Source organism: Oxyura jamaicensis, chromosome 1, assembly GCF_011077185.1.
Source record: "Oxyura jamaicensis isolate SHBP4307 breed ruddy duck chromosome 1, BPBGC_Ojam_1.0, whole genome shotgun sequence".
Taxonomy (NCBI): domain Eukaryota; kingdom Metazoa; phylum Chordata; class Aves; order Anseriformes; family Anatidae; genus Oxyura; species Oxyura jamaicensis.
Genome location: NC_048893.1, coordinates 202760922 through 202775601, shown reverse-complemented (window position 1 = coordinate 202775601; position 14680 = coordinate 202760922). Strand labels below are relative to the sequence as shown.

At 46.7% G+C, this 14680-nt stretch overlaps 1 protein-coding gene across 2 annotated transcripts in view; it reads left to right on the top strand.

Moving 5' to 3' along the window:
- The window catches only part of FCHSD2 (FCH and double SH3 domains 2), a 141993-nt gene that overhangs the window by 19413 nt on the left and 107900 nt on the right, over window positions 1-14680 (top strand). For both annotated transcript variants that reach the window (XM_035343767.1, XM_035343760.1), the window contains exon 2: window positions 6049-6094. In XM_035343767.1, coding sequence (XP_035199658.1) covers window positions 6049-6094 — 46 coding nt within the window. The remainder of the gene's footprint in view (window positions 1-6048; window positions 6095-14680) is intronic.

Sequence of the window (14680 nt, the reverse complement as noted above, 5' to 3'; positions counted from 1 at the left end):
ACTTCCCCATGGCCTTCAAGGCAGTCTCCTCCAGTACCTTTGTAGCTGGGGACACACAAACCGATAAGCAGCCGGGAAGGTGGGTGGGAAGCTGGCTGAACTGCCCCGTTGGCGTGGCGGGGAGCGGGACAAAGTCCTGCTGGCAGCTGGGCCTCTGGATGCAGCCAGTGCCGGGTGTGACAGCACCGGGCCCCGTGGGATGGAGCATGCTGCCAGCCAGCTCATTCTCTGCTATTCAGTACTTTCGCTTCCAGATACGCTGGAGGAGAGGCCACGTTCACGGCAGCGTGGATGTGACATCCAAGTGACAACCCCACCTCAAAGAAAAAAAAGCAATTAAAGTACAGACAGCTGGAAACAGCCCTCAGTGCCACCTTGTACGTAAATATTTCATGTTGCGTTGTAGTTCCTTTGCTGTCGCCGATGTCTTGGGATCTATTTCCATCGCTCAGAATAAACACATTTCATCACCAAACACATCTTAGCGTCGTAAAAGGCGTTCTGGATCCCTTTGTCTGTTAAGGGAGGCAGGGAATTGATGTCTAACACTGCGCTTCAACTTGTCACAGGCAGGTTTTTTTTTTTTTTGAAAGGTACATTGGGACTTTTTCTGCCAAGAGACTCTGTTCATGCATTTATTCACTGCTAAGTAGGTGGTTTTGAGGCTGTTCCGTAGTGATTTTTGTTCATCTCTTCTCTGAAATGCCACAAAAAGACCGAACGCTTCTAAGCAAACACCTGCCCGATTCCACCCTGGCACAGAATTTTGGCTTTCGCTTTTTCTGGGGTTGCTTCCTCTGGTGTGTGTGGGCTGGGTTGATTTAAAAAAAATAAAGAATAGAAAAAAGAAGTAGGAGCTGAATGTCTTAATGTTACTAGGAATGTTTGGGTGTTTCCTTTCATCTTTTTTTAAAAAAAAAATCAATGTAGTAGTAGCTGGGGCATCGTTGCCAACAGAGCGTCCTTGCGCTCTGTGTATTACAAGGAGGAATTGGGAACTCCTGCTGGCATAATCCCTGATGTCATGAATTATTTTTGATCTGTTTTTGGGGGGAGCTGGAAATCTTGTGGTGTCCCTGTATTTGCTGATTCACCTCCTTGCACTTTGGATTGATTTGATGTAAAATCAGTTGCAACGTGCTCTACGATTCTTGTGTTGAAGACCACTTGACGGGATAAACAGATTCTTTTCAAACTGAATTTTGAAATTACAGCTAAAAGGAAAAGTCGAAACAGTGCAAAACCTGTTATTTCTTCAGTTCTTGTTTTCCATTCTTTTTCCTACTGTATCGGAGCTTTGCAGATCTACTCCATTGATTTGCATCTTCAACGTGCATTTTACTTTCTGTCAGCTCAGTGAGGTTGGCAAAGAGAAAATGATACCGCCTTTGTCATTCCGCTTCTGTTAGCGATACGGAATTAACAGTTTGAAGAGTGCAGGGTGTGCAAGTGTAATTCCCCCCAGACCTGTCTCCTTTCTTCGTCTTTCGGATGAATGGTACTCAAAGTGTCAATGCTGTGCCGCACGTTCTGCTGACGCGGGAGATCTTGTCTCCAGAGCTCGGTGTCTCGGCTCCTTTGCTGCTCCTCGCTTTTGTTAGTGCAGCATGGGTGACTCTCTCAGGTCAAGGTCAATGAAGGCAGGTGCATTTCCACGGTTGAATATTTTGGGAGGTTTCAGGTGTGCTGCTGATTGGCACGCTTTCAAGCGCTTTGCGTTTGTATGCGTTTAAATTTTTTTCAGTAAAATTCCTGAACGATTAACCCGAACGTCCGTAGCCCAAAAGCTGCATTAACACAAACTGCTCGTGCTAGGTGAGTTGTACCAATTCTTCATCTGGATTCTGACCATTGTGTGCCCTGACTTCTCACGGCGACTCGTTCCAGATGTGGTTCGGGTCACTGCTTGGCTTGTTGTTGAGTTTCTCAGCCTTCAAGTGGAAATACACTCACCAAATACAAATTCAGTCCTCCTTTTATTTTTAACCCTCCTTTCATTTATATACGTAGACCTGTGCATGAAGTGTCTTTTTACATTTTGTCTCGCTTTCTAACCGTAGCTAAATGAGCTTTTTAATATATAGGGTAATTCACCGTCGCCGTACTTCTGTTTTTTAACGCGTAGTCTGTGGCTTTCATCCTTAGATTTGTGTGACTGGATAAGCATTAATTTCAGTGATAATGCACAGATTTCTGTAAGAAGGGGAGCCTTAGGCGATGCCACCCCAGGGGGCAGCCACCCACCGGTGACCCTGACAGCCCCGCAGGACGTCGTCTTCACGCATCGCTCCGACCGAGCTCCGTGCTCCGTGTTGTTAAGCTTATTTACGGTGCAAACTTCCAAATGCACCCGGACGTTTCATTGCATTTCTCGTTTTAATTTGATTGATGGTGAGTGGTTTAAATTCCTGCTGGCTGCTGGATTTTGTGTGCGGGGTTTTGGGGTGACGGGTCCAACAGCGCTGGCAGCGGGGATGCCGGTAAGCCTGGCTTCTCCTCCCCTGCTTCCTTACGGCTCCACGGAGCCCAAGGGGAGGTCAGATCATGAGGTCTGACTTCTTTAACACCAAGATACTGCGTCATACTGATATTTGTGGTGTAAAGCTCTGTAAGCTAGGTTAGACCAAAGAATTGCTGGCCTCGGGGCGTATCATCCCGGGGTGCGGTGCGGAACGTACCGGAGAGATGTCGGTGGATCAAATCCTGCTGTGCAGCAGAACCATTTCCATCCTCCTCCTCTTCAGGTACTCATACCACCAGCATTTAGTCAGGAAGAGGAGTCCTTTCCAGCCCCACCTGTGGCTCTCGTTGTCACACTAATCATTCTGGAGAGACCGCCGCTTGCGTTTTGGCCGCTTGCTGCCACTTGACCGCTTCTCCTGCTGGTCGTTCTTCAAAAGAAGCGTGCCTTCGTCATCCCTCCAGGCTTAGGTTCGTCCTGCTCAGACACAGCAGGAAGCCGAGCGAGTGTCTGTAGGCAGCAGCGTGCGAGGAAATGATGTGGGAGGCTGGCATTGCCTCTCAGTTTTAGATCCCCTGTGTTGAAACCATTGGGAAAACTTCCCCGATGAGACATCGATGAGACTTCCCCCCCGGGCGTGCAGCGGTGTTCCCTAGCCGCAGGCTCTTTTAAAGGCAGGTGCCTGGTCGCACTCTGGGTGCGTAATAACGTGCTGGTTTTTACATGGCATCAGCTTGACCTGCTGGTGAGTCTAATTTTTATTGCTTTTTTTTTCATTTTTGGAGACCAGGAAGCTAAGTCAGGATCTTCCTGAAATGCGAAGATCGTGGCAAGTATCAGAGTGAAAACGGAAGGTGGCCAGAGCCTGAGAATGTACACCAAATATTGTTGAACTTCATTGTATTTCTTCTTTCTTGTCTTTTTAAGCAGACAAGGACTTGAAATGCTTCTGAGCTGGTTTTGGTGGGGTAAAGGACACAAGCATGACAATGGTCGAGGCTTAGGAACTACTGTGCAGAAACAAAACCTGAACTTCCCTGCGTGCACAATCATTCTAACGTCTCTTAGATTTAATCAACCATTAGTTTGCGAGTATGTTAATAGATATTAATACATCCTAGTTTAACGAAACCCTAAATAACGTCACTGCTTTCTTGCAGGCCCGCTAACAGATGTCTTAAAACCCTTTCAGTAACACAACACTTTATTAACTTACGGAGCCAAACGTTTCCTGATACGAATGAACTTGTCCATCCTGCCTGTCAGTAAGGGTAAGAACATCCCAGCTCAGCACATAAAGCCTAGATGCTCGCAGGAAAACTTTCTGGTTTCCCAAGTCAAGAAAATACGATGCATTTATTAGGGAATCTTTTTTTTTCATTCTGCTAGAAATAATTTCTCCTGGGAAATATGCCTGCCTCGGTCTCATAGTTCTTCGTGTTTTGTAATGTATTTATGGTGTCATAAAAGGATTCCCGTATAAACTGTCCCGAGGTTAAAAACAGCTTTGTGTTTGACTAATCGAGGGAAATGCAGTCACAAAGCGGCACAGAACAGCTTCAAGGAATGCAGATGGCCGAGGCTGCCAGTCTTGCAGCGCTTCCCATTTTTGTTATTCACCAAAACACAGATCAAACGCGAATCCGAGTTGTATAAACGGAGTTACGCGACGTCTTGCCATCTCGTGTATTTATTTATTTTTTACTTTAAGCGGGGGGGGGGTTTGACAGAGCAAAATCGAAAACTGCTCTGAAATGGTTCTCGTTTACGGAGCTGCTGCTGCGCAGCGCTTTCTCTTCGTGCCGGAGCTTGCAGGCGTGCCAGGTCCGAGGCCAAAATATCCGTCGGTTTCGTGGGTAAATTTGATTTGCATGGTATTTTGTAATTCTATACCGGGGCCGGTTGAAGGCTTTTGTTTTTCTTCTCCAGTGTAAACCTCTTAATATAGGAGGTTCGTAGGGGATATCTTACGCTTCCAGCTTGTCACAATTATTGGTATGCCATTAGTTTAAGTGGAATTTGTTTTGTATGGGGGAAAAAAAAACAAAAAACAACTCGTGGTGAAATACACGGCTCCAAATCCACGCTTTGTGTAAACCGAGTATCCTCAGCATTTAGCTCTGATTATACGTTTCCAAATAAGATTAGCTGAGAATTAGAAAATAACGGCCTTTGCCTTGCAGTCTTCCCAGATTTAGGTTTCAAAGAGCGCTGCTTGTTTTGTTACCTTTGCAGTGCGGATAACTTATTCTGGGTTTCCTCATAGCTGCCTCCGAAGCCATTTGTACTTGTAAAAGTCAAGTTCTTTCGGAAAGGAATTGTGTTTTTGGGTGTGCTTGCTAAACTGGCTGGGATATTGGACTTGGGAACAGGAAGACCTGAAATAAATGGGTTTGTAGCACATTAAGGACCTTGAATATTTACGGAAGAGGGTTCACTGCGAGCATCTGAATCTTCACCTGCTGGGACAAAACTTCACCTGCTGCGGCTGGCACGGCTGGGCAGCCTTCTGTACCCACCCGTGCTGCGTGGGGACGTTGTCAGTGCCGGCACAGGGCCACCTCTTCGGGGCTGTCGTGGATCTTGGAAGAGTTTCAAGCTCTCCCCTTGCCTTCGGGCTCTCGCTTTGCGTTGTGCTGGCCGAGCCTGTAATGCCTTGGATGCTCTTTTGGGGGTGAAAGGCAGGAGGCAGGAGCAGAAAGCCTGCTCAGAACTCGTTTTGTTTGTGTTTATTGGTGTTAACCTCATTATGGGATGTTCCCGAGGATTGTCTTTTTACCGTGCCGCCATAATTATTGTGTAACCAGTTCAAACAAAACTCAATTTTCTTGTGCTGGCATAGCCTTTAAGCTCGGTTTATGGTGCAGCTTGATGGAAATCGCTCTGCTCTGGCTGTTCAGTGGGTAAAGAGAATAACTTCAGCTGTGGCAGCACCTGGGGAGACCTTGACACTCCTTCATAGTCGAACCTTCTTCCTCAGGTAGCCTGATAGCGTTGAAACCCTTAAACCGCAGCGCGACCGTGCACCTTGAGCTCCTGCGTGGGAGCCCAGCACGGTGTCAACGTGGAATGACACCAATGACACGAGAATGACTTGAGCTAAGCGGCTCTGACGTGGTGTAGAGGAGGCTGTGGGCAAACCAGGACGTGGCTGGGGCACCACGAGGGCTTTACGAGCCTCTTGCCCCCAGCTGCAGGCACAAAACACCCTGTTGAAGAAATATGGCTTTGTTTTTAAAGAAAGCCTAGATACTCAAAGCCAAATCCTTCCCTTTCCTACCAAATTCTTGCCTTGGTTATACCAGGGGAAAGCTGATGAGCCTTTAATGAAGTAAATGGTATTTACACGGTAGTCCTGGGAACTGAATTTGTCCCAGAAAACTTGGAAACGTGAACACTGCGTGTGGACTTCACGTATGCACGAGTTGCTAGGCTCCTGGTACACAGTTGTCAAACAATTTTGCTTTTCAGTTGCTCGTCTAACTGTGAAGACTTCCTAGCAGAAACTCCTTTTGAGTAAATTACTGAATTTATAGTGTGTTGCTCTATGTATTAATCTCTCTTTTTTTTCCCCAATTTTTTTTCAGAGCGTTCAGTCAGAAAAGAGCTGCAATTGAGAAAGAATATGCACAGGTAAGGTCCCGGATTAAATTTCACGTCTATGGCGTTGTTCTCTGGAGGTGATTTATTCATGACCAGACTTTTCAGAGCATGGTTTTTCATGCATCCTTTCCTCATGTTGCCTAGCATGAAGAACTGGTTGAAATGCTGAAGCAGGCGGTTTGCTTGTTTAGGAGTTGGGCCCATTCCGTGTTTTCGTGGACGCTTGGGCTTGGGGAAGTTCTTGGGTAAAGAAAAAGTTCTTACCATCTAAAAATTCTTCTATGAAAGTCAATCGATCCTTTCAGGCTTTCTCAGAAGTTGGTGCAAAACTTGAGTAAGAAGTAAAATCAGGTCAGCTAGAGAAGAAATGCGTTCCGGCGTATCTGGTCCAAAGAAAATTTACATTTACGTTCTTCAGAAAGGGCAGCTTCCCATTCAGCTGCAAAAAGAACAACCAGATTTGACCTAAAGCTTGGGATAGGGAGTGGGATGAATTTTGCTTTGTTCCTCAGGAAGGAGGGAGGATTGGATTTTTTCTCCCTCGTTCCAAAATTAGAAAGGGTCCAGGGAGGGGCAGCTGCCTGCTTATTGGACAGTGAGGGCTCTTAGAGCTCAAGTACAACAGACTTAAAATGAGTGAATGCATTTTTAAATGGATGGAAAGCCGAAGAAAATACAAGCGAGGGAACTTGTGGAGCTTCAACATACGGTAAATACAACTGGAGACGTGCCTGACGCTAGGGTTGTCGATGCTGGGGCAGTGTCAGAGGTGGAGTCTGAGAGCCCAGGCTGGCGCTAGGACGCTTCCAGCCCTGGTCTGTGGGTTAAGTTAATGTGGAATCAGGAAAAAAAAAATCATGGAAGTCGTTGCATTAAGCGGTCCCTTTAGTTGTTAGCGCTGCACCAGCCCCGAGGACGCAAAGAACAGATGTACGCGTACAAGAAACGCTGTGGGCTGGACTTGGAAGCTGCGCTGTACTCATTTCATTAGTCCTGGACTTTCTGCGTGTGGGCTCAGCCCAAAACCCAGCTGAGAACACTTAGCGAACCGAGTGGGACGCGTACTGAGTTTCATCTGAACGCTGGCGGTGGGGGTACGAGGGTCTGTGGCCGTTGGCGCTCCAGTTCGTTGCGTTGCGCGTGAATTTGCATCGATCACATCGGCAGTTGCGCTTGAGTCGATTAAATACAGCAATTTTTCTCTGACAGGATCGATACCTGCTTAATGAAACTTTGATTAAAAGCGTGTATTGTGTAGCGATTCCTTCTGTAATGATGTTGTGGAGGAGCTGAGATCAATCCCAAATACACTTGCCTGGTCGACGCTAGAAACGTCTTATACGCGGAGGCTTTTTTGGTGTTTGCTGAAGGGAGGTCTCAATAAGTCGGAAAACAATTAGGTTCTCCGATTTGGAAGGCTTCGTCTAAACAACCAAGGCTTTCAAATCCTTGCATTTAAAAACCAAAACCAAGCCCCAGCATTTCCAGCAGTTGAGCTGCAGCACCGGAGGCTTGTCGGATGGCCGCTCGCGAGAACGAAGCCCCGTGGGATCGCCTCCTGGTCCGCCGATAAGCTAAAAAACAGCGCTGGGCGTTCCCTGGGCACGCAAAAGGATTCCTGTTTTTGAGATGGCGACGAAAGCTCCCACGAAGCCTTCTGGTGAGAGAAACTGCAGTCAAAATAAACGCGGAGTCATGGTCACCGACAGCGGTGGGTTCCATTTCAACCTCTTTTAAAGGGAGCTGGAAATCCTCCGTAGCTAGTTCCTGAAGCAAGATTTCGAAACCTTTTTCTTTTTAGTGAAGCTCGCCTCGCAGGGAACTCGGGATATTTAACTGAGGACGTTCTTGGCAAGCTTTAAAAATAAATAAAGTGGAAGGGCGGACAGTAAAAATAAGTTTCCCATAACTTTCCAAAACTGAAGGCTTTGTTGGTTTAAGCAAACACATTTATTCTGATGCGCGGGGCTGGGGTGCCAAGTTTCTGTACAGTGTGCTTTTGTGTGGACAGGGAGAACCTGCACGAACGCTAGTCAAACACCCCGGCTCAGTGTTTCGACTTTATCCCTAATTACATGGTAAGTGGCTTGAATGTACGTGCTGAATGACGGGATTTGTATGTAAATCACCCCGTGCCGTCTTCTCCCAGGAGTTTTTAGCCTTTTTCACCATGTTGTTACCTGTTGCTCTCCCAGCTTTTTTCTTTTTTTGAGCCGTTTTTCTGTTTATTGCCTGACTTTTCCAGGCTGTGCGTGGTACGGATGGGAGGAATATCGGACGGGCTGACCAAGCTGCTGCGGTCCTGTGGCCCGTTCCCGTCGTGCTGCAAACACGCCGCGCTCGGCTCCTTCGCTCGGGTTTTCGGCGCTGCGTTATTTAATATGTGCTTAAAGGCTTATCGCAATATTCCGAGTTGAGAGTACGTAAAGCCTCTCATTTTCCATTAATAGTATTCCTAGTAACAGCATTTACATTGCAGGAGTGTATTATTATTAGCTATTAATAAGCCAGCTGAAATCAGCGGCGAAGAACACTGTTTTGTTAGGTAAAAGCAGAACTCGGTCAATGAGCTCTTGCTGCTATCTAGTAAAAAAAAAAAAAACCCAAACGCTAAACCCAGAAACAAACAAAACCCCCACCTGTTTTACCTAGCATATCAAATAGGTAAAACGAAGGTTTCTGGGGGGAGCCCATAGTGACATCCCTGCTTTTTATTATTATTTAACACTTTTTACCAGACGTCAATCTTTCTGAGAGTTTCTTTTCTGCCTTCCTTGTCACGCTTCGGTTTTGCTTGATATTTAGCTCTCCTTGTTCCAGAGCACAGCGCGACTCGAGGCAATCGACCTGGGGCATCTCTAGGAGCTTGCAAATACCCTGAAAGTGCTCGAGCTGTGAAACGTGCTTCTTGTCCCAGTACGTGCTAAGTCAGCTGCTAACCGTAGTACCTAACCTGAGGACATCTGTGCTGTAGAAAGAGGAAAGACCACGCTGTCAGCTACGGAACTGAGTTGCAAGTCCAAGTTCCTGCTCAGATTTTTTTCTTTAAATACACTTTTTTTTTTTCCCCCTGTCTGTTCTCATGGAGACGAGATGAACGCTGAAGGAGGTGTGCTCGGTAAGAGGAGGCGTCTTATCTGTGATCTGGAGAGAGCGGGCAGGTCGCTTGGTGTTGATTCCTTCTTGTTGCTTAGGTCTGGTGCAAAGAGAAACTTGATATGTGGAAAGCATTTTGAAATGGGGGAAAGAAGGGTGGTACGGTTTACATCCACGCGTCCCTCTCGGTAGCCATGAGTAAAATATAAGCACATCCTTTGGTGCTGTGCATACCCATGGCAATAACCAGGAGAGGAGGCTTAAAATAATGCGAAATGAGCACCAAAGGAAAAAACAGCCTGTCAGCAGCAGCTCGAGTAAGAGGGTGGAGGGGGGGAAGCCGTGAAGGTAAGAGGAAGGGCGGATGTAAGCAGATACTCTGATCACCTTTGGCGGCTTCTCCTTGCCACCCGACCACAGAAGTGCTTCTTTCAAGGCATCAGAAAAGTGAAAACCTATTTCCTAGGAATTAATAAGTCTGTGCAGCGTTCCTGTAGCAACTTCTCTGTACGTGTGTGTATAAAACGCCCCCGCAAAGCAGGCAAATAATGTATGACATAGATATCATTTAGGTTTACAACGTTTATGTGGGCTGCAATGCCCACAGGTAGGTGCTGGACCCTCCTCGCTACGTCGCTCTTCCGTTGGTTGCATTCAGAAGACAGAAGCTGGCCCTTATTGTAGCATCTTCTGCCAAGGATGCTGCACTGCTCTAATTAAGAGGCGATGGCCTTTTTTTTTTTAGCAAAGTCCAAAACTTTGCAAATGTGAACCCGTTTCTCATTGTAACGAGAACGCTGAAAAGCTGCCAATACTTCCCTATTAAGGAATTAGAGAAATTGAATGAATTTGGGCAACTTATGTCTCTGAGAATACGGGATTTATTTCTCTTGGAATAGGAAGTAGATCCCTGGTCTTTGGAATCAGTTTTTTGACAAGAAGCCTTTGACAATCAATGCTTCAGGTGCAGAGTTCCAATCCTTATGCTCTGTAAAAGGCTTGGAGGGTTCCAATCCTTATTTTCCCTTTGCTTTGTAAAAGGCTTGGAGGTTTACAGAGGAGCCGTACGAGCATTTATTGGTACAGTGCCCGTGCTGGAGTGTTAGAAAGAGGTAAGCCGTGCTTTAGCAGAGATTACCCTTTTCTTTCCTAAAAGGGAAGCTGTTTCCTATTCAGCTGTTACAGTGGGACGCCAAGTGGAGCCAACTGATTTTCAAGGAAGCTGAGGAGCTGGGCAAATACTGGAGGAAAGGTAAGAAGGGGAGGATGGCAGGCACCGCGCAGGGACAGCAGCGTCTGGGAGGCTTGGGGAGAGCTCGGTCAACGCAGCCAGGTCAGCGCCGAGCTCAGCTTTCCTGGGATGAATCAGAAGTCCTGTGTGCAGCTTGGTGAGCACAATCTTAGGATGGGTTTTGAACAGAAAGAACCTCGAGAAGCAAGTCTTCCCCCCAGCTCCGCTAGGCTGGGGTCAAATAAACTTCAGGTACCGACCTCGGAAATCCTACAGGCAGCTCGCTGCTAGTCCGTTTGTTTTCTTTTTCTTCCCAAAGGACGCAGGAGCTTACTGTGGCCTCGGAGCAAAGAGGGATTGTGGACTTTAAGGGTGGGTCCCTGGCTCGGGGACGGGTGAGCAGCAGCCTTGGATCGACCCATCAGCAGCTTGCTTTGTTAGGCGATGAACTCGAGGATGTCCTTGAGGATGGGAATATCCTAGGAGGATGGTACGAGGTCTGCTCTCGAAAGGATGTTTGCAGCGATTAAGACACTTGTCTTATTTATGCTTTAGGTGTGAAATTGATGGCTTTTGTAATTAAGCAGGGCTTTGAGATAAACACCTGTGAAGTTAGCCTTCGAAGGGTGGTCATGGGGGGAAGATGTATGGGCATACGTTGTCTTGCAGGGAGCTAAGAGCTCTCACTTCTGTCCTCCAGATCACGAAAGGAGGAGTTTAGTTGAGAACTAGCACGTGTTTGGAAGTCGGGATTTCTCAGGCTTATCTTTTGAAGAAACTTGGCTCTTGTTCTGCAGTTCCTCGGCAGAGAAACTTCTGCTTGTAGCAAGTGAGCAGGCTGCGCACAAATATCCCTACTGGGCAGCGAGAGGAGCAGGTCTGCATCTGGGTGTACTCGACAGCAGCTGCATGGAAGACGGCAAGTTGCTTTGAAATCTTTCTCAGGTGTATAATCCTTGGATTTCCAAGCTTTCTGTAGGAAATACTAGGGGAAAAAAATCAGTAAAATCTTCTTTCAGTGGTCTCTCTGCGTTTCTGCAGGTGTCGGCTTTATCATTCCTGTTTAAGATGGAATAAAAAAAAATCTTTAAAAAGATTAACTTTTTTTTTTGAGTTTTCTCCATACAGTCCTGCTTTTGAGAAGAGCAGGTATCTTGTATCTGGATATCTTTAAGGAGCTGTGGCAGCCGGGCTTGTGTTGAGAGTGAGCAGTGATCCCGGAGGCCGGAGCTGGTCCGTGTGCTTTACTCATGCTTTACTCAAAAGTGTGGCTGTAGGTTTGAGGCGGCTTTGTTCTGCGGGGGGTGTTTTTTTTAAGCATTTTAATGACTTTTCCGTGGTTCTTTTTACCAAGCAGGAAAACCACAGTTTTGCCCCCAGCGCTGGTGAATGTTCTCCCAAGCCAGAGCCGCAGCCTCCTCGTCCCAGTGCCTGGAGGGAGGCTCCCTGCAAATGCAAAGCCTTTTTCCAGCTTCAACTGCTCCCTGCAGCGCCTGCACATGGCTTAGGAGAGCTCACTTCTTCCCTGGACAGAGCTAACAGCCACAGGAGTCCCGTAATGCGAGGTCTGATCTGAATTTTCTGCCCGGCTGTGGGAACTTCTCTAGGAATGTCGGCAGACAAATGTTTTCTGGAAATTTGTCGTCTTCCTCATTAACACTTAATAGATTGGCAATCTTCACCTACTAACCTACGACGATAATACACTGATGGAAATGGTGGGAGACGTTCAAGAGTGGTTTGGATGGAAATATTAGCTCTTCTCTTCTTGCAAACAACAGCAACCAGTTGGCCAAAATGTTTATCTTTCATCTTAAATGAGAGAGAACATCTCCGTGTACATCTGTCTTGTCTTTTGGCTAATTGGTATTGCAACATTTGTAGAAATAAGCATCAGTTTAGGAAGTTTTCTCTTTTAAGTTATGACCTGTGTGTCTGGGTTTTTTATTTTCACATTCTCCATAGTACTAATGGATTGTTCTGCATTAGAAACATAAGCAGGGACTTTACGGCGTATAGATACCGATCAGTTTGCGCTTCCAAAGTCCACTTATAAATTTAATCTCTGCACCTGAAGGTGGAGATTTAGGGAATACAAACACAGCTCATTCCCCGTCGCTGTCCCTGTCCATCACTCCATCAGCCAGCAGTTTCCCACTTCCCTCCCGAGTTTCTCAGTAGCCTTCATTTCCTCCCATTTCCATTTAGTGTCTCTTTTCTTAAAGCCTTCTACATGACTTGCAGCTTTTGTTTAGTTATCTGAAATTTATTCATTCTGGTCTGTCTACGTTTTTCCCTGCTGCTAGTTTGGCTCATTTTTCCCATTTTGGGATAATTACTTTCTTAGAAAAAGCTGGAGAGGTCAAAATCAATGATCTATAAAGAACCCCCGGCTTCCAGTCCAAGAACTTAATCATCTTCGTTCTTCTGTGTAGAAGCCTGAGTAGCTGTCATGCTGGGTGCTTTCATTTTTCCCTTCTAAAAATTGTATGCTCTTTTTCTAGATTCTCCTATCTAGAGGTGTCCTGAAGTTAGCAATAGCTCCCAGATCATTTTGCTGGAGGAACATTCTCTATCAGGGGAAAAAGTATTTTTGAAGCATCTCCTTGACCCAAAAAAGTCGTTTTTTATTCCGTGCCATCATTTAGTTTATGATATTTCTTCTGGATTATTCATGGAGGCCTCTAATAGTGCCTTGGATTCACTCAGTCCGGATGCAAAATTAAGAGGAAACCCTGTTTCTTTCCCGACATGCTACCTGTTGCTGAAGGATGTTTTCTGTTGGAGTGGGTCCAGAGGAGGGCCACGAAGATGCTCAGAGGGCCGGAACACCTCTCCTATGAAGAAAGGCTGGGGATGCTCAGCCTGGAGAAGAGAAGGCTCCAGGATGACCTTATTGAGGCTTTTCAGGACTTGAAGGGGACTTAAAAAAAAGATGGAGAGCGACTCTTTGCTCAGATCACGGCAGGACAAGGGGGAATGGTTTTAAACTAAAAGAGGGGAGATTTAAATTTAGAGGTTAGGAGGAAGTTCTTCGCTCAGAGGGTGGTGAGGCACTGGCACAGGTTGCCTGGCGAAGCTGTGGATGCCCCATCCCTGGAGGTGTTCAAGGCCAGGTTGGCTGGAGCCTTGGCCAACCTGATCTAGTGGTTGACATCCCTGCCCGTGGTAGGGGTTGGAACTGGATGATCCTCGAGGTCCCTTCCATGACGGATGATCCTTGAGGTCCCAAACCATGCTATGACTTTGTGGCCGCTGCCTGGGCTGGAGCTCACACGTGCCGGTGACCTGCTCAGGTCTACGGAGCCGCGGTGCTGCGTTGCGCGGCAGCGGGACTTGCTGGGTCCAGAAGGACAGCACCTGCTCCGTGCCACCTCTGTCGGCTCCTCCTGTAGCCGAGCACCGTTGGAAACAACAGAGCATCAGGAAGAGGTTGGAGAAGATGAAGTGTAAGACTCGGTAGCTATTCAAGCCATTCTTTCCAACGAAGCATGGAGAATCAGCGGCCGGGCCCTCTACAAAGAAGTGGCCTGCTCCGTTTCATCAATGGTTACGAGCACCGTGGTGAATGTTAGAATAACTTGTAGAGACAAGTTTGACAAATCAGGTGTTATAATGGGATTATCGATGCTATTCTGCTGTTGTCACAGCCCAGCCTCTTAGTGCACGCTTCCCTTTTTGCTGCCAAACAAGCAGCTCTTTAGGATTGTCTATATTAAAGGCCCGTTTAACGTTTAATATACTTGGCATCTAACAAAGGGCCTGCGTGTGACGTTCCCAACGATATTATGGCTGCCCTTCTGTCCTTACGGAGATTTCTCGGGTAGTCACTCTTTTTTCTTCTCCAAGAGCTGCACGTCAGCACTTAGAGGGCGGGGGACAAAGTCAGGTAGCGGCTCGAGGATTTGTCTCGCCGCTGGGTGAAAATTTAAAACGTATTATTCCGAAATATTTGTCCATTTAAAAAAATAATTCCGAAAGGCAGGCTTTGTAAAAAAACAGGCTATCTTCTGCGGGGTTTTGTGGAATTCCTCAAGTTACACCAATATTTCTCTAAGAACAGAGGTGGACTGTCAGCTTTTATTTTCAGTGAAAACATCAAGTTCCTCATAAAGGGGTTGTTAAGCGTAGAATTACGCTGTTTCCACAAAGCAAGCCCTTCATAAAGAAACTACATTTTTTTGCTGAACTGCTGCAGGCAGCTTTCTCTGAGCTTGCTTTTAGCAGTTATTTTTCTTTCCAATTCCTGCCCTCGTAAGCTCCCACCGCCTGGAATTCCGAGACGTGCA